Genomic DNA, 25,655 nt, shown 5'->3' on the forward strand with positions numbered 1-25,655 from the left:
GTCTCTTGAATGGAGTTTTTCAAAGATGAGTAAGTATATTCACCAGATAAATGGAGTCTGAGGAGGGACAGTGTGAGGGAAAAAAGAATGAAATTGATGTATGTGTACAGGGAACAGTAAAGCAGAATTTCTGGAGAACAGGCAGAAAAGGAGGCAAGGTAATTTATGAGGCTGAAGAGACAGGCTAAACCCAGGTCACAAAGAAAGTTGGATGGCAGGCTGAGAAACTTCACACGTACCTTGTAGGCAATGGGAAGTCCATGAAGTACCCCGATCAGATTTGCATTTTTAGAAAGGATCACTCTGCCAGTAGTTATGGCAGAGAGGGATGGATTAGAGGAGGGGACGCGAGTGGCAGAGAAACTAGGTAGGAGACTGGCAGTACTCCAGGACAGAGATGATGAAGGCCTGAATTAAGGCCTTAGGTGGTAAACGAAATGGAGTTGAGAGAGGTGGGATTTAAAGGACATGGTGACTCATTAGCTGTGAAAGGTAAGAAATGGACAGGAATCATCAGAATGATTCCTAGGTTCTTGGAGTAGGTGACTAAGTGCCATTAACAAGGACAAGAATCCCAGGAAGAGCATAACTGAAGGGAACTGAGGAGGAAAGATAATGATTTCAGTTTGGGACATGCTGAGTTTGAGGTGACTGTGAGATGACTGATAAGATACATGCGCATATACACACACATGCATACACATGTACGTGTGTACAGGTGAAGAGCTCAGGGCTGAAAATAAAGCTAGGAAGGGCATTGGTACATAGGTGGTAGCTGAAGTCAGGTAAGAGAAAGCCTGAGAAGGGTCCCTCAGATTTGTAAAACAGGAGACCACTGGTCCCTTTAAGAGAGCACTTTAAGTGGTGGTAACAGAAGTCAGGTTTTCAATGTGTTGAGACATGAGTGAGAAGTAAGCAAGTGGAGAAATAACGAACATAGACAAATTACAGTCTAACGCAACTGGATTTGGTTAACACAAACTCTTCCATGCAGGCACTGGCACCCGGCATGACTTTTTGGGGCTAACATTAAAACAGCCAAGATTACTTATCCTGCACCCACTGGCTGAAAAGTCTTCTGGTCTTTTCTAGGTGCATGGGCTGGAGATGAAATGTGTGATACATGATCTCAAATAGTAGTTCCTTGCTAACTCATGCCAAGCTGGCCTTCCAGCCAAGGCAGGCAGGCTAGGCCACACTGGGCTATGATACCAGCTAGAATTCTTTGATGGCAAGCCCAGAAACGAGCTCTGGCTAATTTAAGCAAGATGGAATTTACTGGATGCTCACAGGTTTCCTAGCAAGAGCAAGAAACACCCCCTCACCCCCGCTGGCAAAAGAAATGGATTCCAACTGATTCACTCTTTGTTCCTCTGCTCAAGACACATATTCTTGGTGGGAAGCATGTGACTGGCCCATCTTGAATCATGAGCCTGACCTTTGGTTGAGGGAGAGCAGTGCCCCTGGGTTCATCCTACCCAACCATATTGCATAGGAAAGGGATGATTCCACAAAAAAGAAACTAGTTGTTGTTCGGAAGACTGGCCAAAAAGCTAATACATAATCACAGCAATCTATAACACAACCACCTTTGCAACAGGTGTCAGGAGGTGATTTTTTAATTCACAAAGAAATATGACCAGGAGACACATTGCTATTCCGTAATCTATAATACTGGCTCCTCAACTGAAAGTCCAAGGGGGCACTCTGCCTACACACATCCTTTAAGCTACCATTCTACAATATCGAGTTGTGCTTGGGTGATAAATTTGGCTGATATGTTCTTTGACTCATGCATCAGTCCCCAGAGTGTCCTTTGGGGGAAGTAGTCCTAGACCTGATTCTTTCTGGGCAGAGCCTGGACAAGTCACCACGGATTCGCACATGCACAGCCCCTGAGATGATGCGGTTGTCTGCTGAGGGCACAGACTAGCAGATCATTAAATGGAGACTAAACGTCCAGGCAGCACACAATATGCTCCTTGGCAAGAGGAACACGATGTTCTTATTGCACAACTGACCTAAATTCAGGGAGGAGCTTACTGATGTAGGCAAATGTCGAGTCTGCAGCCAGCAGGATCATCGGTGGTGGGTGGGCGGGCAGGCGGGTCTTCTTCCTTCTCCCTTCTATTTGACAGAGTCAGCTGGAGCAGCTCTCTAAGAGCCAGACGCTGAGGCTGGTTCCACAGGACGTGCTGAATTTGTGTACTCAGGCTCCACTTAACCACTACTTCTGTCCGGATCTGTCCTCCAAACTAATCAACACAAAGGGACAGCTGTGTATCTTAAGAGACAAGCTCTAACCTTGATCCCACTAAATTTCTGTCCACAGGACATTAGTACTGTTGACCTGGAATGGTGGAATCTCTTTGTCCAACAGAAGTCCTAGAAAGGTGGGGAGCAGTGTAGAGAGCAGAGTGAGGCCATGGAAAATGGACCACATTTCCTTAACACCCGGAGCAGAAACTAATTGGTTAGTGCTGCCAAAGAGCTCTAAGACACAAATCTGAACGGCATCCATCTGCTCAAGACTCCACACTGACTCCTTCTCATCCACGCCATAAAATCAACACCTGCACAACACACCAGGCCCTGCACCATCAGCCCATCTCTCCAGCCTCCTCTCTCAACAGTTTTCCAATCCTACTTTGTACTCAAGCCATGCTGAACCAACTTCAGTTCCCAAAGCAAGTCCCACCCTGCTCTGGAGGGGTGCAGCTGCATACCCTACTAACTCTGTGGGAACTTCTCCCCACCTTGTCTGCAGAGCACACTTCTGTAACCTCCCCGAGAAGCCTCCCTCTGCTCTTCTCCTGGTCTCCATGCTCTATGCACCTTTCTGCACTAAAGCAATCATCTCGCCATGTTGATGTGCCTATACACTGGTGGGTTTATAGTCTCACTAGACTGTGAATTCCTCAATGTCCATTGCCATGACCCACTCCACCAACCCACTCTATGGCTCAGGGGCCTAGCACAATGCTTATCTCCAGGTAGGTGCTCAACCATTTGTTGAATCAGTGAATGAACTTCATCTGCGTTTTATCTCTAACAATGTCTAAACCAAAGAAAATCACACTTGTCTTCTTAGAAGAGGGAACGTATTCAAATACCAAGAACTGCAGTTCCTGGTAAGATCTTTCAGAAAAATGACGTTACCAACAGCAGTAACTGGAAACTCAGCAGAGTGCTTGATTGCTAAAAACAGAGTGCAATGGGCCAAGACTTGAACAATCATGGTTTAGGCAGGCTGGGGCCGAGGTGGGGGGGACTCACAGCTGTCTAAACCTCAAGAATCACAAACAACTTCTTTCTTAAGAACCATATATATTTACACTGGGGATGTGGGATATGCTTTCCATAGTAGGAGCTACTCAACTCAATCTGAATACTACCCAGTTTGGGAACCAACCCTCCAACTGTTTGAGCCGTCATTTTAGATAGGAGGTAAGTTGGTTTCCAGCTGGAGTGGCTTTGGAAAATCCACTCTAAAATGAAGTCACCTGTTGTAGTCACTGTCCTTGTCCCCAGCTTCCTTCTGGGGTCAGGCACTGTCCCATGACTCCCAAAGGAGGCTGCTCTCTTTAGTTCTCCATGAGACTTCCAGGGTGGTCTGGGCTACGGGGAAGGCTCTTCAACTTGGGGGTAGATAGGTGCTCTAACTCATAGTGTCCAGTCTCAGAGGCCTTGTGTGTGAGTTTCTCCTTCGTGCCCTCCTTCTGGCTCCTCTTGTGCGCAATAATCTGCTGGAGCTGGTGCCCAGCATATTCTGGCTTGGTGGTCAGTGGACCAGCTGGCACAGCTACACCAAGAACATCTGACACCATGTAGGGGCGGAGCCAGCCCACCAGGGGAGTGCTTCCAGGGCTGTAGTGGGTCTGCTTATGGTAGAAGAGAAGCCCATCCACCTATAAGAAGGGAAATCAGGGATCAAAATGACTTCTGGGACTACGTGTTTCAAGGACAGTCTACACACAGGAACAGTTCTTGTGGCCCAACTCCCTTCTTTGGGTCCCTGTCAGAGGAAAAAGATTCCTCCTTTCTCACACATGCAATTCCTCTAAATGAAAAAATGTCTACAAAAGGAAACTTTAGAAAATAAAACATAAACAGTATTTTCCTGTTTACAGGGTACTTTCATATTCACTATTACATTTTACCCTCTCACCCACCATGAGGGTGTTTGAGATGGGGCTGCTAGGGCTCAGGGAGTTTTGGGGGCCTCCCTAAAGACACTGTGAGTCTTTGGTTATTGAACTTGAACCCAGGTCTTCTGTCCCCAGGTTCCATGTACTTTCTATACCCTACAGGTCTCTAGCAATGGATGTGTTCCATGCATGGAATAAAGCAGGCGAAATGGACAGACCCCCTGGAGTAGTGCTAGATGGCTGAGCACAGGGCAAACAGATCGTCCAGAGAAGCTCTGCTCCCCAAGCCATTTGTGGCTACCTGAACCTCCCCCTAAATTGTTTGCAAGCTATGTTCTCTGAAGCTCAGTTTTTCTCAACGGGAAGACCTCCTACAGTCCCACATTTTCTTTTCTGCAATTCTGTGACTCATCTCTAAAAAGCACTTATTGTCACTGGGGCATAAGGGTTATAAATAAAGATGGTGTTCTTACCACCTTCTTAATTGACTCCCAGAAATGAAGGCAACTCAGCCTTTGCCACTTCCTCATTCGGGAAGCTGTGATTCTTTTAACAACAGTTTGAACAAATATCTGAGGGTGACTAGGCAGAATTTTAAAGGGTATGATGGCCAAAGGAAAGGCTGACTGTTGAGCCAGGAGAAGGCAACTACAGGTTCGGAGGATGACAAAAGGCTACCCAGGACTCAGGGGCTTCTGGAAATGCAGGACTTTCAGTGCTAAAACTGGGAAAGTCCCGGGCAAACCAGAATGAGTTGGTCACCTACCTCCATCCCATTGCTCAGTAAGTAGTGCCACCCCCCAAGGACCATTTACTCTTTGGAGGAAGAAAGGGTTAGGGGTTCATGCCCCTGGAGCCTGTCGGTCACAGAAGTCCCACTTTATAACCAGCTGTGGCAGTCAAACACAGAGCCTAGTCATCACACATGTAGCAGGAAGAGGCACATAAGAAGGACCAGGCAATGGAACTCCCTGACCCTCTCTAAGCCTCAGCTTCTCCATCTGTAAAATGAGGGAGTTGGATGAACTGTTTAAGGGCCTTGCCAGCTCTGGCATTCTGACTTAACCCAAACCACTAGGTGCACTGCTGGTGTGAAGACACAGGGTGACTGACCCAGCAGGGTGCAGCTGAGAGGCTATGAAGGGCAGCAAGTACATCCTTTCCCAGGAACTGGCTTCCAGCCTTTTGCTGATGCTTTTACATAGCAGAGTCAGAGGGGGTCTTAAGACTCCATGTAACTAAGTTTCCTGTATCCTAGTCACATCCAAACAATAAAGACAATGGTTCTGTTACCTCAAAAGGGAAATCCATGGACAGCACCTTACACAGGCTCTCAGGGGTACATGGGAAATTCTTGAGTCCCACAAATTTAAACTGAAATATAAATTCAAACAAAATCATTAGTACATGTTACTAATGGTTCCAGGTAATGAACGCCTTTATCAAATAAAGTTTTCAATCTGATCCTTCCACACCCTCTCTCCTCCACCTACCTCTCCTCCAAATATTAGGTCAGTGATTCTCAATCCTACTTATACATGAGCTTTTTTTTTTTAATAATTTATTTTATTTTGTTGTTGTTTTTGAGAATATATACAGCAAAAACGTACACCAATTCAAGTTTCCACACGTACAATTCAGTAACATTGATTACATTCAAGTTGCGCAACCATTCTCAACTTCCTTTTCTGAGTTATTCTCCCCCGATTAACACAGACTCGCTGCTCCCTAAGATTCCTATCTAGTCTTTTGAATTGCTGTTGTCAACGTAATGCCATATAGTTAGATCTTAAAAGAGCACAATGTTCAAGGCAGAAATTCTTTACTAGTTAAGCTAAATTACTGTTTGGTTTTAAGAATATTTCAGGGGATATTTTTGGTTTAAGGTTCAAATATTAACTCAGGGCCCTGTTTCAGGGGTTCATCCAGCCTCCCTCCATGACTCCAGAAAAACTGGATTCCATCAGAATGTGAAATTCTGTCCTGCATTTTCCTCCTTTTGATCAGGATTCTTCTATAGTTGATCAAAATGTTCAGTAATGGTAGCCAGGCACCATCCAGTTCTTCTGGTCTCATAGCAAAGGAGTCAGTTGTTCATGGAGGCAATTAGCCACATGTTCCATTTTCTCCTCCTTATCCATGACATTTTAAAAATTACTGATGTCTAGCTACCTGGCCAACCAAGTGGAAGAGATCCATATTTGCACCCATTCCAAAGAGAAGTGATCTAAGAGAATGCAGAAATTATCGAACAAGATCATTAATATCACATGCAAGTAAAATTCTGCCAAAGATAATTCAAAAACAGTTACAGCAATACATCAACAGGGGAACTTCCAGAAATTCAAGCCAGATTCAGAAGAGGATGTGGAATGAGGGATATCACTAATGATAACATATGGATCTTGGCTGAAAGCACGGTATACCAGTTAAATGTTTACCTATGTTTTATGGACTATGCAAAGGCATTCGACTGTGTGGATCGTAACAAATTATGGACAATATTATGAAGAAAGGGAATTCCAGAACACTTAATTGTGTTCATGAGGAACCTTTGCAAAGACCAAGAGGGAGTCTTTTGAACAGAGCAAGGTTTAAAATCAGGAAAGGTGTGCATCAGGGTTGTATCCTCTCATGATATTCAGTCTGTATGCTGAGCAAATAACCTGAGAAGATGGACGACATGAAGAAGAATGCAGCATCAGGATTGAAGGAAGACTCATTAATAACCTATAATATACAGATGACACAATCTTGCTTGCTAAAATTGAAGAGGACTTGAAGCACTTACTGATGAAGATCAAAGACTACAGCTTTTAGTATGGGTTACACCTCAACATAAAGAAAACAAAAATCCTCACAACTGGGCCAACATCATGATAAATGGAGAAAAGAATGATGTTGTCAAGGATTTCATCTTAGATCCACAATCAACACCCATGGAAATAGCAATTCAAAAATCAAACGACATATTACATTGGGCAAATCCGCTGCAAAAGACCTCTTTAAGATGTTCGAAAGCAAAGATGTCACTTTGAGGACTAAGGTGTGCCTGGCAGAAGCCATGGTATTTTCAATTGCCTCATATGCATGTGAAAGCTGGGCAATGAATACGGAAGACCAAAGAAGAATTGATGCACTTGAATTACGGTGCTGGCGAAGAATGTTGAATATACCTCGGACTGCCAGAAGAACGAACAAATCTGTTTTGGAAGAAGTACAGCCAGAATACTCCTTAGAAGCGAGGATGGTGAGACTTCCTCTCACGTACTTAGGACACATTACCAGTAGGGACCAGTCCCTGGAGAAGGGTATCATGCTTGGTAAAGTAGAGGGTCAGCAAAAAAAGTGGAAGACCCTTTATAAAATGGATTGACACAGTGGATGCAGCAATGGGCTCAAACATAGCAACGAATGTGAGGATGGCACAGGACTGGGCAGTGTATTGTTCTATTGTCCAAAGGGTAACTATGAGTCAGAACTGACTCGATAGCACCTAACAACAACAGGCCCCATCCCAGGAAGATGTGGCAGTCTGCTTCCATAAGGGATTTACAGCCTTGGAAACCCTATGGGGCAGCTCTACTCTGTCCTATAGGGTCACTATGAGTCAGAATTAACTCCGTAGTAGTGGGTTTGGGTTTTTTGAGTTAGGCCCCATCCCAGAGATTCTGATTCAACTGGTCTAGGGTAGGGCCCAGGTTTGTTTTTTTTTTTAAAGCTCTCCCGCTGATTTTAAAGGAGCCCTGGTGGCACAATGGTTAAGTGCTCGACTGCTAACCATAAGGCTGGTGGTTTGAACTTACCAGCAGCACTGCAGGAAAAAGACCTGGTAATCTGCTCCCATAAAAATCACAGCCTAGGACGGAAGCAACCAAGGTGCCCATCAATGGATGAATGGGTAAATTATGGTATATTCACACAATGGAATACTACACATCAATAAAGAACAATGATGAATCCGTGAAACATTTCCTAACATGGAGGAATCTGGAAGGCATTATGCTGAGTGAAATTAGTTGCAGAAGGACAAATATTGTATGAGACCACTATTATAAGAACTCGAAAAATAGTTTAAACAGAAGAAAATATTCTTTGATGCTTACGAGAGCAGGGAGGGAGAGGGGTTTTCACTAATCAGGTCGTAAATAAGAACTATTTTAGGTGAAGGGAAAGACAACACACAATACAGGAGAGGTCAGCACAACTGGACTAAACCAGAAGCAAAGAAGTTTCCTGAATAAACTGAACGCTTTGAAGTCCAGTGCAGCAGGGGCAGGGGTTTGGGGACCATGGTTTCAGGGGACATCTATGTCAATTGGCATAACCTATTAAGAAAACAGTCTGCATCCCACTTTGGAGAGTGGCATCTGGGGTCTTAAACACTACCAAGAGGCTATCTAAGATGCATCAACTGGTCTCAACCCACCTGGAGCAAAGGAGAATGAAGAACACCAAGGACACAAGGTAATTGTGAGCCCAAGAGACAGCAATGGCCACATAAACCAGAGACTACATCAGCCTGAGACCAGAAGAACTAGATGGTGCCTGGCTACAACCGATGACTGCCCTGACAGGGAACACAACAGAGAACCCCTGAGGGAGCAGGAGAGCAGTGGGATGCTGACCCCAAATTCTTATAAAAAGACCAGACTTAATGCTCTGACTGAGACTAGAAGGACCCCAGAGGTCATGGTCCCCAGACCTTCTGTTAACCCAAGACAGGAACCATTCCCAAAGCCAGCTCTTCATACACGGATTGGGCTGGACTATGGGATAGAAAATGATAGTGGTGAAGAGTGAGCTTCTTGGATCAAGTAGACACATGAGACTATGTGAGCAGCTCCTGTCTGGAGAAGAGATGAGAGGGCAGAGGGGGGTCAGAAGCTGGCTGAATGGACACAAAAATAGAAAGTGGAGGGATGGAGTATGCTGTCTCATTAGAGGGAGAGCAACTAGGAGTATATAGCAAGGTGTATATAAGTTTTTGCATGGGAGGCTGATTTGGTTTATAAACTTTCACTTAAAGCACAATTGAAAAAAAAAAAAAATTACAGCCTAAGAAACCCTGCGAGGCAGTTCTCCTCTGTCCTATTGGGTCATGAGTCAGAATGACAAGATGGCACACAACAACAGTTATTTAAACATGCAGTGAGGAATGAAAAGCACTGTACTATTACTAGGAGAGACTGGTCTCACTCTCCTGGCCCTATAACAACTGCCCCTAAGGAAGGGCTAGTGAAGTCCTTTCCATACAAGGAAGGACTTTTAGACTGAAGCAGTGGAGCAATATGTTTAGGGCTACAAACTCTAAAGTCAGAATGCCTGGGTTTGAAGCCCTACTCCACCAATCATTTAATCTCCATATGCCTAGGCTTTTCCACCTATAATATGGGATAATAAAAGTAACCGCTTGAACACTGCTGGTGGGAATGTAGAATGGTGCAACCACTTTGGAAATCGATTTGGCGCTTCCTTAAAAAGCTAGATATAGATGGACCATAAAATCCAGCAATCTCTCTCCTTGGAATATATCCTAGAGAAATAAGAGCCATCACACAAATAGATATACGCCCATCCATGTCTACTGCAGCACTGTTAACAGTAACAAAAAGATAGAAACAACCTAAATGCCTATCGACGGACAAATGGTTAATCAAATTATGGTATAGTCACACAATGGAATACTATGCAAGGATAAAGAACGATGATGAATCCGCAAAACATCTCACAACATGGATGAATCTGGAAGGCATGCTGAGTGAAATTAGTCAATCGCAAAAGGACAAATATTGTATGAGACCGTTATTATAAGAATTCAAGAAAAGGTTTAAACACAGAAGAAAACATTCTTTGATTGTTATAAGGGTGGGGAGGCAGGGAGGAAGCGAGGGAGAGGGTTATTCACTAACCAGAAAGTAGACAAGAATTATCATAGATGAAGGGAAAGACAACACACAATACAGCTGAAGTCAGCACAACTGGACTAAACCAAAATCTAAGTTTCCTGAACACAACCAAACACTTTGAGGGACAGAGTAGCAGGGGCGGGGGGGTTGGGGGATCATGGTTTCAGGGGACATCTAGGTCAATTGGCATAACAAAGTTAAATAAGAAAATGTTCTGCATTGCACTTTGGTGAGTGGCATCTGAGGTCTTAAACGTTAGCAACCGGCCATCTAAGATGCATCAATTGGTCTCAACCCACCTGGAGCAAAGGGGAATGAAGAACACCAAAGACACAAGGAAAATATGAGCCCAAGGGATAGAAGGGCCACATAAACCAGAGACTCCATCAGCCTGAGATCAGAACTAGATGGTGCCCAGCTACCACCAATGACCACCCTGACAGGTGACACAACAGACAGTTCCCAATGGGGCAGGGGAAAAGTGGGGTGCAGACCTCAAATTCTAATAAAAAGACCAGACTTAATGGTGTGACTGAGACTGGAGGACATGGCCCCCAGACTCTCTGTTAACCCAGAACTAAAACCGTTCCCGAAGCCAACTCTTCAGACAAAAATTAGACTGAACTATAAGGCATAAAATGATACTCGTGAAGAGTGTGCTTCTTAGTTCAAGTAGATACATGAGAGTAAATGAGCAGCTCCTGTCCAGAGGCAAGATGAGAAGGCAGAAAGGGACAGGAGATGGTCAAATGGACATGGGAAATCCGGGGTGGAAAGGAGGGGTGTGTTGACATAGGGATAGCAACTCGGGCCACAAAACAATGTGTGTATAAATTTTTACATGAGAAACTAACTTGAGCTGTAAACTTTTACTTAAAGCACAATTTAAAAAAGTAACTGCTCGATACGGCTGTTATGCACAGTCGATGAGAGAATACATACAGAACGCTTAGGGTAGCATAGAGACAGCAGCTTCCCACGTTCCCCTTCTTCAATTCACATGTCCTTCCAGGACCTAACTGATAACATCACTGAAAGTACTGAGTCCATTTATTCTCCAGTAACTGGTTGTAAGCATTCCAAGCAAATGCCAAGCTGCTGAGCTTAGCTAATAAAATGCCCTAAAAATAGCTGTCACATATATTTAAATATGATTTAACATTGAGCAGATAGCCAAGACACCTGGGTTATCATCCTAGACCAGGGGGCTTTGGGTAAGAAGTCCCTTCTCTGAGCCTATATTCTCATCTGTAAAATAAGGAGACTGACTGAGGGCACTATCAGTTCAGATACAAGCGCAGCAGTTCACAAAGCGTGGTCAGTGGGCCAACAGCACCAGCATCACCAGGGACTGCGTTAGAAATGCAAAATTTCAAAACCACCACAGACCTACTGAATTACAAACTCTACGGGTGAAGCCCAGGAATCTACATTTTAACAATCTTCTGGGTGATGCTGATGCATACTGAAGTTTGAGAACCACTGTACTAGAATTCCAAATAGCATTATTATTAATTTTACTTATTGTGTTGTTCTTGTTGAGAATATACACAGCAAGACACACAACAGTTTCTACACATACCATTCAGTGACACTGATTACACTCTTCGAGTTGTACAACCACTCTCACCTTCCTTTTCTAAGTAGTTCCTCACCCATTAAGATAAACTCATTGCAGTTGCTGTTGTCAATTTGATTCCATATAGATAGTTCTTAAAAAAGCACAGTGCTCAGGGCTTTTCTTACTAGCGAAACTAAACTTATATAACGTGGTTTTAAGATGACTTAAAGGCATATTTTCAGTTTAAGGTTTAAAGATTATCTCAGGGCAATAGTTTCAGGGGTTCCTCCAACCTTCATGGCTCTAGGGAATCTGGAGTCCATGAAAATTCTATCTCTGTTCTATATTTTCCCCCCTTTTGATCAGGATTCTTCTATGGAATCTCTGATCAAAATGTTCAGCAATGGTAGCTGAGTACCATCCAGTTCTTCTAGTCTCATTGCAGAGGAGGCAGTTGCTCTTGGAGGCAATTAGCCACACATTCCATATCCTCCTCCTATTCCTGACTCTCCTTCCTCTGTTGTTCCAGGAAAAAAAGAGACCAATTGTTATGCCTTGGATGGCTGCTTGCAAGCTTTTAAGACCCCAGGCTCTACGCAACAAACTAGAGGGCAGAACAGAAGTACTAAACATGTTATTAGGTCTTAACTTGGGATGCCTCATGAAACCATGACCCTAAAGCTCCAAACCAAGAAACCAAATCCAAGGATGTTTTTGGTTGTATACAAGTGCAGCAGCTGCTCTTTTTTTTTCTGTCATTATTGTACATATATATCTATCACACAACTTTTGCCTATTCAACTTTTTGCAGGTGTATAACTTACTGACAATAATCAGCTAATGCAACTCTATCCTTAATCAATACGGTATTTCCATTACCATTAATCCCCCCTTGTCCCCTCCCTCCTGTCCCTGGTAACCACTAATAAACTTTGTTCTCTACACATCTGCCTTTTCTTGTCTTTTCATATAAGTGAGGTCATACAATACTTGTCCTTTTGTGACTGACTTATTTCACTCATCATAATGTCTAAGCAGCATAATTAATAAAAGCAGTCATTATTTTAGATTAACCACTATTTACTGTGTGCCTACTGTAAGTATTGTGCAGATATTGTATCATTTGGTTCTCATAACAATCCTATGGAGTAGATATTATTAACTCTATTTTACAGATGAGGAACCTAAGGCCAAGTGAGGTTATTAACTTAACCTACTAATCCTCAAATCTAGAAGTAGAACTCAGATCTGGATGACTGCTAAGGCCATACTCTTTTCCAGGATGCCATGCTGCCTCAAAAGAGATAATATCATTCAGAATGATTATACTTAGATAACAGACCAATCCAAATCAATCCCCGTAAAGAACTTTATGATCCTAACCCCAGGTCTTACAGGATTGAGCTTGGTTTTCTCTCCCAGTCCTTCTTCTTCTGGTAACTTTGCATGCATCCAGTAGAATCGGAAATCAGTCTGCCATAGGGACGGGAGGGAGAAAGAAGGAACACTGCTCATCTCAAACTCTAACATAAAGACACCGCACTGCAAACAGCCACCGGATTTACAAAGACCTAAGCCCTTCTGTTGTTACCCTCATTTCTCTTATAAAACTGCCATAAGGTCAGGAAGACGCTTATAAAATCTTTGAAGTTTTTTACCTGAAAATCCAGTTGGACTATTGGTAGCACTAAAGCCAGTAGTTATTATTCAAGGCCTCCTAGGTATCCGGCTCCATGCTAGGGGCTTTACACACATAATATTGGTAATCCTCAAAACTGCCCTCTAAGGGTTGCACAGTCATTATCCCCATTTTACAGGTGAGGACTCTGAGGCTGAGGGAGGTGAAGTCACTTGTCCAAGGGCACACACAAAGCGCTGCGAGGACCCAAGACTCTCCAGCTCCAAAGCACATTGTGTTAGCCTTTGTTTTATTCAATCCTGAGGACTTGAAATTATTGTACAGTTGTAACGTCTCATAACCTACTTTATTCTCTGAGTTTTTGATGTGTACCATTTTGTAGTTATTTTAGGGCCTTGCATTTTTTTTAATTATTTTACTTTTTGAAATATTTTACATATACAGTCTTCATATCATAAAAACGTAGGTGGCTTTAATTATCAAACTTATTCGAAGTTACAAGATATCCTTCAACAGAACTAGAGGAAAATAGGATTTAGCAGTTCTGGATTGAATTTATGAGTTCTGGGTTTCAGGCCTGGCTCTGCATTTGGGCAATACTTAACACCAGGCTCTCAGCTTCCATATCTATATGAAGAAGATAATAACGGTACTTGCCTTATATGATCATTGTAAGGGATGCAATTAGATAATAACCACCAACTGCTTAGCAATGCAAATCTTGGCTGTTACTATTCGAATGAACTGCGCCTTAAAACCAAAACCTAACCCACTGCTGTCAAGTCGATTCCGACTCATAGCGACCGTATAAACAGAGTAGAACTGCCCCATAGAGTTTCCAAGGAGCACCTGGTGGATTCAAACTGCCAACCTTTTGGTTAGCAGCCGCAGCTTTTAACCACTACGCCACAAGGGTTTCCGAGCTGCACCTTAGAATTCTGAAATACCACCACCTGACATGATTTGGAAACTCAGCTTGAGGTAACAGCTATGTAATGAAGCTGGTTATGGTGATAACCCATGATTCTTACACTTGAGCCTGCAACAGAATCACCTGGAGGCTTGTTACAACATAAGCCCCAGCCCCAGAGTTTCTGGTTCAGTAGGTGTGAGAATCTCCATTTCTAACAACTTTCTGATACTCCTGGTCCAAACAAAACTAAATCCACTGCTGTCGAGTTGATTCCAACTAACAGTGACCATATAGGACAGAGTAGAACTGCCCCATAGGGTTTCCAAGGCTGTAATCTTTACAGAAGCAGGCTGCCACATCTTTCTCCCTTGCAGCAGCTAGTGGGTTCAAACGGCTGACCTTTCAGTTAGCAGCCAAGTGCTTAACCACTGCACCATCAGGGTTCCTCATTCCTGGTCCAGGGACCACCTACTAAGAATGACTATGATAAAATAATTGACAAAGAGCAAAAGAGAGTATAAGAAACCACCACCATGACATGAGACAGAGACCGTGACGGCGAGACTGCTGCTAACAGAGGAGGTCTGCAGGGCTGACCTGGCCTCATCCTGATGACTGCTGCTGTCAATTCTAAGAGTCACCAATACGAGAAAAACCGAGGGAAGGTGAAACCTGCAGGTAGGATATTGGGACCTCTCCTCACTTGGAAAGTCTCCTTCCAGAGCCAGCCCCTCAGAGATTCTAGGCTTTGTGTCCCACCCAGGAGGCCCTGCCACTTTCAGGGTCAGGATTTAGTTGGTGAAGGAGTGGAGGGTGCAGGAGTCTATTTGATGGTGCCTTATACTCCACCTTCTTTTCCCCATGCTCATCTGCACAAGGTGGCATCCCCCTCCTCACCCCACCATCTTCTGTGCCTGCAATCCTCCCACATCCAGGAGCGAGGCGAGGGCGGTTGCAGCTGCTACAAAGTCCCAGCCCACTCCCTGCTCTGTTTCTCTCTTTCCTCCCTTCAAGAATTGCTATACTTCTCTTAGCCCTTTCTTTTTTTTAAAGCTAATTTAAACACACTCAAAGATTAAGATGCAAGGAGTATAACATGTTCTTGATATACCACATCCACATCCTGTACACACCAAGAAGTTGGTCACATACCAAACCCATGGGCTGAGCTCTTTCCCAGGAGAAGAGACAGGAAAAGACAAGACTGGAGTACCCACCCTTACCTGGCAGTCATAAAAAGGGTGTCCCCGCCAGCACATCACGTCCAGAACGTAGTAGGTCTGGTTCACCTCACTGTAAATGCAGTCCAGGATGGTGTAGTCTGGGGGCACAAGGCAGAAAGTCAGTAGAGGATCCCCTTCCATTCAGGGCACCTTCTGCCACAATCCAGGGAGCCCCACCTCACATTGCAACAGTCCTCAGTGCTTACAGCAATCACCAGCACTCGGGTCCCCACTGGGGAAAGGACTAAGGACTCTGAGGGGCCTTTCCTCAAGGAGCTGCATCTGTCATGTCGAAACTCAAGTCCACAGGAAAGAAATGTGACCTTAATTAGGAATTTATTGCCCAGTAGCGTCACAGCCTCTTTCTACTACTAAGGAGGCCTGTCCTTGAAGGGGAGAGTCAGAGTCCAGTGGCCAGGACAGTGTCTAAGGTGTGCAGTTTCAAAGGTGTGCTCTCAAAGTAGGTCTTAAAAATGACTCGCAACACAACTTACACTGTCTTTTACTGATTATAAAGCTTAATAAGTAGACATTTTATGCAGGTACCTTTTGCTGTTGTTGAGTTTCGCCTGTTGCCTCCTGGCAGAAGGGAAGAAAACCGGTTGACACAGTAGCCACTCTTGGTGTAGGCACTGGTAGAACCCTGTGTGAAGAGAAAGCTACCATTCTCGTCAGGCACCTAGGTCTCCTCACCCTCCTGCTCTCTCATTCTGCAGGGTATCATCGCCTAAACATGGCTCTCCACGAATCCCTCCTGCAGGAAGAGAGTTTTATCCCCACTCCAGGCACGGCGGCTGCGGCAGACAGGAATATGGAGTGCAAAGAGTCCCTCTTACAACTCCAAGGCTGGGCACAGAACCACGAAGGCACAGCCTGGGCAAGGGCAACGCACAGACCAGGCATGCTGGCCTGGGGCAAGGGCAGCTACTCACCCTGGAGGCCACGATTAGGGCTCTTTTTCCAACGGGGCACACGACCACAATCCATTCCTGCCCCAAATCTGAAGGGACATCAATTAACCACTCAGACAGCATCAACTGGGAACACAAAAAAATTGTGTTAAAAGATCGGCAGGGCTGTGTTGCTCAAATGTGGACAGTGACAAAGCATCTACATCCTGCGCATGTGCTAACAATTCCCATAAACGGAGGGGAGAAAAGGCTGCAGTGGGCCTCGACCCCACCTGCTCAGTAGTTGAGCTTGTTTCCTGCAGGCTGAGAGGATGGAGGCCACTCACGTGGACTCACCTTCGTGACTACACCCATCCTTACTACCTCACTTCCTGTATTGGGGTGATGGGACCTGCATCCTTTCCTTCCTTTATCCATCCACCTACCATTATCCTAACTGCTATGTTCCAGGAGTTACCCCTCAGAGACGAATAACGGGCCCTGGCCTTGAGGTGCTCTTAGGCAAGATCATCATTTCCCACAATGGCATCCCCAAAACCAGACTGTAGGGTGTTGGGAAATCTGCCTTTAAAAAAAAGTGCTGTGGTGAAACAAGTTGGGGAAGACTAACTCTTCCACTCATAGCTCCTCTCCTCTATACAAAGGCTGTCCCCTCCCACTGGAATATTTCACCTCCCCTCCTTTCCCTTGGCCCACAAATACTCGTCTCCAATCTTAAAAGATAAAAACCTTCATCACACTACATTTCTGTCAAGCTACTCCACGTTCTCCTATTTTTTTTTAATTATTTAATATTTCTTGATGCTTCCTTTCCACCCATTGACATCCTCAATCCAGATTTGCTATCTCCCCACCCTGACAAAGGCCACATCTCTCCTCCTCCTCGTCCTCGTCCTCCCTACTCCTCACTGCATGTGATGCTGCCAGTCACACCCCCTGCCTTGACACATGTTCCCCTGGGCCTGCGACACAGTCCTATTCTGTTTGTCCTCCAAACGTTCCTCCACACACTCCCAAAAAACATGTAGATGATCTTCAGGGTGCTGTCTCAGGCCCCCGGGGGTGGATCTCATCCATTCCTACGGCTTCACTTGTCACTTCTACAAGCATGCCTCCCCATCCTCCTCCTTCATCTCCAGGCTCCTTTCCTCTCCTTTCCTCCAGATCTATATTTGAGCTGTTTACGTGGCATCTGCTTCTCTGCTTCTCCTCTTTGTACCTTAAACTCAGCATATCCAGAACAGAATTCACTGCCTTCTGTTCCCCAAGTACTTCCCATCCCTCACAACCCACCCTTCCCCTTCTGCATTTTGTAACTCTGCCAACAGCATCACCATTCTGTTAATAAATCTTAAAAACATGGCATAATCAACCCTCCCCTAAAAAATAGTAATATAACACCAAAAGCACAAGCAATAAAATAAAAAATAGATAAAATGGACTACATTAGAATGGAAAACTCTTGTGCTGCAAATGATACCATCAAGAAAGTGAAAAGACAACACACAGAGTGGGAGAAAGTATCTGTAAATCATGTATCTGACAAGGCACTTGTATATAAAGAACTTATACAACTCAATAAAAAGACAACCCATTTTAAAAATGAGTAAGAGATTTGAATGGACATTTCTCCAAAGAAGATATACGAATGGTCAATAAGCAGACGAAAAGATACTTGACATCATCAGCCATTAGGGAAATGCAAATCAAAACCATAATTAGTTACAATCAGCTAGGGTGGACATAATAAAAAAGACAGATAATATAAGTGTTGATAAGGATGTAAAGAAATTGAAACTTTACATGCTGCTGGTGAGAAAGCAAAATGGTGCAGCCACTTTGGAAAACGGTCTGGCAGTTCCTCAAAAGGTTAACCACAGCGTTACCATACGACCCAGCAATATACCCAAGATATATACCCCAGAGAAATGAAGCAGATTTCCAAACAAAAACCTGAACAAGAGTGTTGTTACCAGCCATTCTTCATTATAGCCAAATAGTGGAAACAACTCAGAAGTCCATCAAAATACAGTACATCGATAGGACAGGATGTTATTCAGCAATAAAAAGGAATGCAGTACTAATACATGCCACAACACGGATGAATCTTGAAAACATGCCATGTGTAAGGAGACACAGAAGACCACATATTGTATGATCCCATTTTTATGAAACATCCAAAATAGGCCAATCCTGAGACAGAAAGTAAATTAGCTATCGCCAGGTGCCAAGTGGAGGAAGGAACAGGGAGTGAGTGCTAATGGGCGTGGGGCTTTTTAGGGCGATGAAACATTCTGGAATTGGATAGTGGCAGTGGTTGCACAGTCCTGCAAATATACAAAAAAGCACTACATTTTACAGTACAAATGGGTAAGTTGTATAGCATGTAAATTATATCTCAATACAGCTGTTTAAAAAAAAAAAACAAAACAGTAGCAGCAGCTAATATTTCTGGGGCACTTATTATGGGCTCCAGGCTAGGTATTTAAGGTACATTATCTCATTTAATTCTTCAATGGCATAAAGACACGTACTATAACACAGGTACTGTATTATTACTATCCCCCATTTTATAAATGAGGAACCAGACTCAGTAGGTAAGCAACTTGCTTAGGCTCAACACAGAGCATGGTTTTGAGGTCAAAGTCTATGTGACCTCAGAGCTTACCATTTCTCATACTGTCTCTCCCATCCTATCCACTGCTAAATTATGTCCACTGTACCTGGCCATACTTCTCATAGTCATGGTCTCTTTTCTTACCCACCGTCAACGCCTTTTGCACCTGTCATCAGATCAGGATTTAGCAAACCCCTAACTCTCCCCCTCTCCTCCGCCAGCAGTCTCTTTCGCCTCCAGCCCCTTCTGCACACAGTAGTGGGAGTCAACATATGAAGTCACACTCTGTCCCTGGCTCAAAATTTCTCAGCAGTTCCCCACAATCTAAAACAGTCTAAAGCCCTGCACACACTTTTGAGGCCCTTTACCTCTCTTCCCCTAACACAACCCTCTGCTGCTCCACCCTCACTGGCCTATACACTGCTCCTGAGCACACCACATACTCCTGTCCCACCTCTGGGCTCCTGCTCAGTCTGCTCCTGCTGCCTGGACTGCCCCTGACACCTCTGTCTGCCAATCTCCTTCCACTCTTCAAGGCTGCCTCTTCCTTCATGAACCATTCCCTGATTCTACACTGCTGCCCTCTCCCCTGTCAGAAGGAATCTCACTCCCTTATAGCACAACTCACTTCCATACTTATTCCCCAAGTGCAGGGCTATTTCTTGCCCAGGTGTATCTTCCCCACAGCATAGCCTAATTTAGCATAGAGCAGGTCCCTGAACAATGCTTGCTGACCAGAACTGAACTGTACTTTGTCACAGAGGCTGTTATTTGTGCTGTATTTGGAGCAGAGAAAGGGGATAGAGAGGTGTGGACCCAGGGACCATATTCTAAAGGTGGCAGATGATTCTGAGGTGACAAGACACCTGGGTTAAAGAGAGGAGTATGTAAAGTATATAACAGCAGGACATTCCCCTGCCCCCATTCTGATCCACACTCGGCCTTCTGGCCTGGACTGCCTGGAGCCCAGGACAATCTCCATACCTGCTTTCCCTATGGCACAAGCCATACTGGTTTCCTCTCTGAATCCAACAGAGCACTCAGTCAAGTTTGTTACAGTGATATGCTGTTTCATAGCCTCAATCTCACCTTGGCCTGGGGTGGCTGGCCAGACTGCCCTTACTCAAGGGCAGCTGTACTTCCCACCTTCCACCACCTGAGTGTGAAGGTCCAGGACTGGGATCTTAGTACACTACTTGGGAAAGGCCACCAACTTGGGGCATGCTGAGCTGGGCAGGCTTAATCAAGAGCAGCTGTGCACTGATTACTAAAGCAATGACAAGCACTTAGAGTCTGATAGTATGTCAATAGCTTGGGGCTTTAGCAGGGGGCTGGCAGCCTCTGGTAACAGCCTGGGATAAAGACTCCTGAGCCCACTACCCAGAGACTCCACTGGTGACTGCCAGTCAGTATGCAGCACCGTAAGCCATCTGTTCTCATCATCCCATAACCTTTATGGACAGCAGCATTTTCTCTGCAGTTCCTATTCCTTTGCTCTACCTCATTCTTCTGATGAGGCCACATCCTCTCTTTCTGGCCACGTGTACTTCAGTGGCTGACTGCACAGCACAGCAAAGGGAGTGGCATCAACTGAGCCTTCTCTCTGAACCACTCACTTGATTAGCATAGCGTTTTGGTAACTTCTTGCCAATGTCAATGTCCATTTCTTCATCATCTTTCTTATCTTCGTCCTCCTCACTCTCCATCCCTGTCCAGTCATCTTCAGCCAGTCTTCTGGCATGGTTCACATAATCCAGTCGCTTGCTAGAGAAAGAAAAGGTATAAAGACTGGGCTTTACATTCTGCAGGAAGACACTCTGCAATGTGACAGACTTAATTTTAAAGGCTCCATATTTGGGAGTAACTTGGGGGTTCTGGTAAGAGTAAGAAATGACAGAGTTTCCTTCATGAGGCTAAACTTGTGACCACCTCCTCACAGATCCTAAATAGGGAACCCCCATTGGAACACATTCAACCTTCCTCTCAATTTGCTAAAAATGGGCAAAGCAATATTTTTAAAGGAATTTCCAAGGTTCACTAGCTGAAAAGGCTGAGCTTCCCTTCCACCTCCCGCCCCCACCCTGGCTTAGTTTAGAAGTGACACTTCCCCTGCCTGGCAGACACCTAGTCCCAAAGGCCCTGGGAATGGGAGAGAGGAAACACTGAGATGCAGTGAGGACTCTAAAACAAGGACAGCTTCTGGGGCTTTCCATTTTATACAGCTTTCTGGGGAAGAAGCCAGACCCTTTGTCAGTTCCTACCTGATTTTCAAAAAAGACCACTTAAATTTTATGATTTAATATCCTTTTACTTATTTGCTTACCTTCATCATTATGCTGCTGCTTCCTTTTTTTTTTTTTTTAGCTACATATTCTAGAAAGTTCAGGAAATTGAGAAGGAAGAAAAATCTTTAATTTTCATTTTGTGCCTTTTGGAACCTGATTATTCCACAGTGATCTGGAGATACCATGTAACCTCCTATGTTAATGGCAATGTCAAGCCAAGAGTTCAGCCAAATGAGGCAGTGAGACCAAGAGAGTTGTTTTTTTCTCAAATATACACATATGTACTTGCATATTCACATGAAAGTACACACCAGAAAGAGCACATGTAAGCAGGATGGCCTTTTATTTCAAGAATGCGTGAGCTGGTGCACTTATACATGTGCAAAAGGAGGCAGGCCCACGGTTATTTCCCAGGCATTGCTTGGAATCACAGAGACAAGAATGACCCAGATGCCTATCAGTAGGGGACTACCAACTATCCATTCAATGGAATACCTGGTACCATAAAAAAAAAAAAATAAGGTAGCACTTATGAACTTACATGGAAGCACTCGCAGAAACACTATTAAATAAATGTATAGAACAGTATATAATAAGCTACTGCTTGTGTTATTAAAAAAAAAAAAACTGTTGCATACACACACAACCGTACACAGTTGCTTATATCTGCCTAGAATATCTTTGGAAGGATACACAAGAGAGGAAATGGATGGCTGGGGGACAGTTTGAATTTTGAACCATATGAATGTACTACCTATTCCAAAATAATTAATTACTATTCAAAAGAAGGACAGAGAGAGCAAGAGGACTGATCTGGGAATGTAATCTGCAAGCAATCCCAGAGGCCACAGGGAACCATCCACGCTAAACACATCCAGTGACACAGTACTGGGCAAAAATACAGACCGGATGGAAACTGTGCAGCTGTTAATATTTTCTCCTAATCCTCAATTCCTTGATTTATTACCCAGACAAGGCCCAGACTGCGCTGAGGATAAAAGGACAAGCCCTGTCTTCAGAGCAATCTAGCCTCAAACACTCCTATCCTGCTCTCTGGCTGTTTGCGCATCTTGGCACTTAGAATTAAGTGTGTGGAAGACGTTTCCTCAGGCTCCCTGTGGAATTATTTGTTTTGAACTCCCAAGGGCTCAGTAGAAACATTTGGCTGAAGGCGAACGGGAAGACCACACCAATGCCAGGATTCAGAGTGCAGGCGAACCCACACACAAACAACACAGGGAATGTGGGGAGTGGAACTATGGGTGTGGCTTTCACAAGTCCCTACATCGCAAAGCTCAGTACTGCTGCCAGGAAAAAAATAAAAATTTAACCAAATAATTGAGCTTCTGCTTTCAAGCTTCAGTCTTTCCCTACTTCCTCATCTTTTCCTAAGCTCTGGGCATAAGGGATGTTTACCTCTGCCAGGATTTATCCCTCCCAATCTCATGGGCAGAAAGATCCACCTACAAAGGGTCTACTGAGACAAACCTAGAGCCTCCTGATTGGCTCCCAGCTCCAAGAAAGAAGCGAAGGAGCTAAAGCATCACATCCCTTACGTTTTCTGCAGTTCCAGTAACCGACGGCGCCGCTCACTCTGCTCCAAGGAACTGTACTTGGACTTGTACTGGGACAGGCGGGGGTGCGGGGCTGCTGTGCTATTCAAATCTTGGGACACTGAAAAGCTACTAGCCAGGGCTTGACTCAGCTCTTCCATCTTTCCTATGAAAGAAAGTGTAAAAAAATGGTTAAATCAGTCCAGATCATCTCCTGTATACAGGCAGTTATGACGTAACATGATGGCTACATTTCTAAGAAACGCCACTTAATCAAGTCACAATTATTTCCGTGGGAAAAGAGGAAGTTGAGGGGTAAATGAGCTACAAATTAGCAATAACGGTATTTTGTATCCTGCAAATATTTCAATAATGGTCATTTTCATAGGTCTAAGCATATAGATAGGAACATCAATCACTAAACAAACTCACCCCATGGTTGAATCCAACTTTTGCTCTTTCTCACTCATCGCCATGAACCCTGTTATTAGTTCCTTCTTACCACCGTTGACATCCAGCAATGTGATTAAGCATCTAATTTTTTCTTGAGTAGTCCTAAATAGCCATCAATAACTAATAACTTACTGATGCAAATTTTATCCAATTGGTTGTTCAGCTCTCTAAACCCATTACCATCGGTGGATTCCGACTCACAATGGCCCTATAGGACAGAGTAGAATTACCCTTAGGGTTTCTAAGGAGTGGCTGGTGGATTCGAACTAACAACCTTTTGGCTAGCAGCCGAATACTTAACCACTTCGCCACCAGGGCTCTGTTTAGTTTCCTAGTAAATGCCAACTCATACTAAGAAAATTTAGCTCCAGAAGAAATACTGGTTCTGAAGCCCCTGGAGGGAGACAAAAAGGAGTCAAAGATTCAAATCTGGGCAGTTACTTTCTCATTTAGTAGTTTTTTTTTTTTTTTTAAGAGGGGAAGTGGGGAGTTTTCAGGGTTACCTACGTGGGACTCACTTGGAAAAGCACAAGAATGTGGAAGGCTGCCTAAAAGCTAACACCAGCTGTTCCAGGAGTATGAAGAACTTATATGGGTACATTTGGGAGACAGAGAGTAGATGTCACATTGGAGACAGACTACCCAGGGTGGGCCCTGGTAGTGAATGGGATTACTACTAAAGGTGAATTCACACTTCATTCACACTCCCTGAATGAAGGTGAGGTGGCAGAGGCACTCACTCAAGGGTTAAAAGTGTGCCTCAGACCGTAACAGGAACATTTGGGAGAAATCTGACTCTTCAGCTCTTGTATAAACCAGAAGCCATGGCCAATGCTTAAACCCCATCACAGGCCATGTTCCAGTGCTCTGAGCACCTAAATCAAACGGTTCATTCCAGACCCACCACAGTTAAAAACAAAACGCCATGGGACTCAACTTGGCCAGTGAGTTACTTTCCATTGCACCCTTTAAGTCAGATTTATTTTTTTCTTAATTTGCAGTATAAGACCCTGGTGATGAGTACTTGTTTGGGGTCCGTTAAAAAAACTTTCATAATAAAACAAGCTTTTAATTAATTATGTCTTAGGCTCACCAAACTCATCACCGTCGAGTGGATTCCGACTCATACCGGTCCTATAGGACAGACTAGAACTGCCCCAGAGCTTCCAAGGAGTGCCTGGTGGATTCAAACTGCCAACCTTTTGGTTAGCAGCCCTAATACTTAACCACTACGCCACTATGCTTACCAACGTAGTCACTGTATCCAAAGCACTATTCTCAGACCTTATCTCGCTCTATGTGGGTGTGGACTTCTCTCAGCTAAGAACTGCATATGCGTAAAACTGATGCCCTGGATACTGGAGTGGCTCCCTGTATCTTTCTTTATGCCTGTTATAGGCGAACTCTTGCTCTTCCAACATAATCCTTGGATGGTGCTGTCTCCAAGGATTCTGGTCTTAACCCTAGGTATTCCTATCCTCCACACCTGGAGGTTTTTCCTCCACGCGTAGGCACCCCTCCAGCTCCCAAATATCCGACCTGCCCAGGCCCCTCCGTTGTCCCCTGACTGCTCCTCCTCCGGCACCCCCGCCTCCAAACCCCCAGCCCGGCTCAAGGCGCTCGGCGCTTCCTCCCCCTCACCCACCAGGCTCCAACCCGGAACTACCTGCTCCGCTCGGCCGGCCGTGCTCCTGGCCACGGCCCTGAACTATCTCTAGGGAACAGGTTAGCTAGACTTTGCATACTTTGCATTCTCACTCCCCTCCCCCCGCCACCAAAATTCCCTGAGGGGTCCTGGCCAGGTGGCTAGGAACAGAAGAGCGGATGAGCGCCCGACAGAAGGCCTCAGCCTGGCTCTGCCCTTCCAGGTGACGCCCCAGGAGGCCAGGAGTGCGGGTACGGCCGGAGGCAATCACCGCCGGGCGCTGAAGGGCACCTCGGGAGCCGTAGGGTCCGGGCTCGAACCTAGGACTCACCGGTCCAAGGCGACAGTTCCACGCACCGCCGCCGCCGGGGGCCGACCAATCACCTGCGCTGGGAGAGCCAGGCCCGCCCCCTCGGCCGCGGCCGCGCCACTGGGTCCACCAGCCACGCGCCCGGAGTTTCTGGCTCCTCCCGCCTTGCAGACGCCGGCGCTTCGGCGCCTGCGGGCGGGCCGTTACCTCCGCCCACAACGGCCGGGACTTCTCCATTTGGCCTGGCGGGGGAGCTACTAGGGCTTCTGCGACGCGCTGTTGCGGACACCTCCTGCAAGGTGGCTTGGCCCGGCCGAGGCCGCACTCCTAGGTCCACGCACCTCGGTGGTTCCTTTTGCCAATACTACACCTAGTAGCTGGGCGTTTAAGGCCTGCCAGGCCCTGGGTCCTGCCGCCTCCCCGAGATCCGTCCAAATCTTAGGGGCACACCAACAGCCCGCGCCCTCTCCTGTGCCCCTGCTTTTTGT

General features: G+C 45.1%; 1 protein-coding gene across 4 annotated transcripts; it reads right to left on the bottom strand.

Moving 5' to 3' along the window:
- Window positions 1-556: 556 nt before the first annotated feature.
- Window positions 557-25,302, bottom strand: SNUPN (snurportin 1). 4 transcript variants are annotated; one of them, XM_049906028.1, is made up of 9 exons: window positions 24,879-25,168; window positions 22,763-22,925; window positions 20,538-20,685; window positions 16,326-16,430; window positions 15,940-16,036; window positions 15,394-15,491; window positions 13,014-13,091; window positions 5,442-5,522; window positions 557-3,908 (listed from the first exon to the last, which is right to left on the bottom strand). In XM_049906028.1, the coding sequence occupies exons 2-9, from the start codon at window positions 22,918-22,920 to the stop codon at window positions 3,585-3,587; spliced, it is 1,089 nt and encodes a 362-aa protein (XP_049761985.1). In that variant the 5' UTR covers window positions 22,921-22,925; window positions 24,879-25,168; the 3' UTR covers window positions 557-3,584. The 4 variants fall into 4 exon arrangements, with proteins under 4 accessions (XP_049761985.1, XP_049761984.1, XP_049761983.1 ...); XM_049906027.1 differs by lacking the exon at window positions 24,879-25,168 and adding an exon at window positions 23,192-24,265; XM_049906026.1 differs by lacking the exon at window positions 24,879-25,168 and adding an exon at window positions 25,189-25,302 and having other exon boundaries at window positions 558-3,908.
- Window positions 25,303-25,655: the final 353 nt, after the last annotated feature.

The sequence above is a fragment of the Elephas maximus genome, chromosome 13 (genome assembly GCF_024166365.1).
Source record: "Elephas maximus indicus isolate mEleMax1 chromosome 13, mEleMax1 primary haplotype, whole genome shotgun sequence".
NCBI lineage: Eukaryota > Metazoa > Chordata > Mammalia > Proboscidea > Elephantidae > Elephas > Elephas maximus.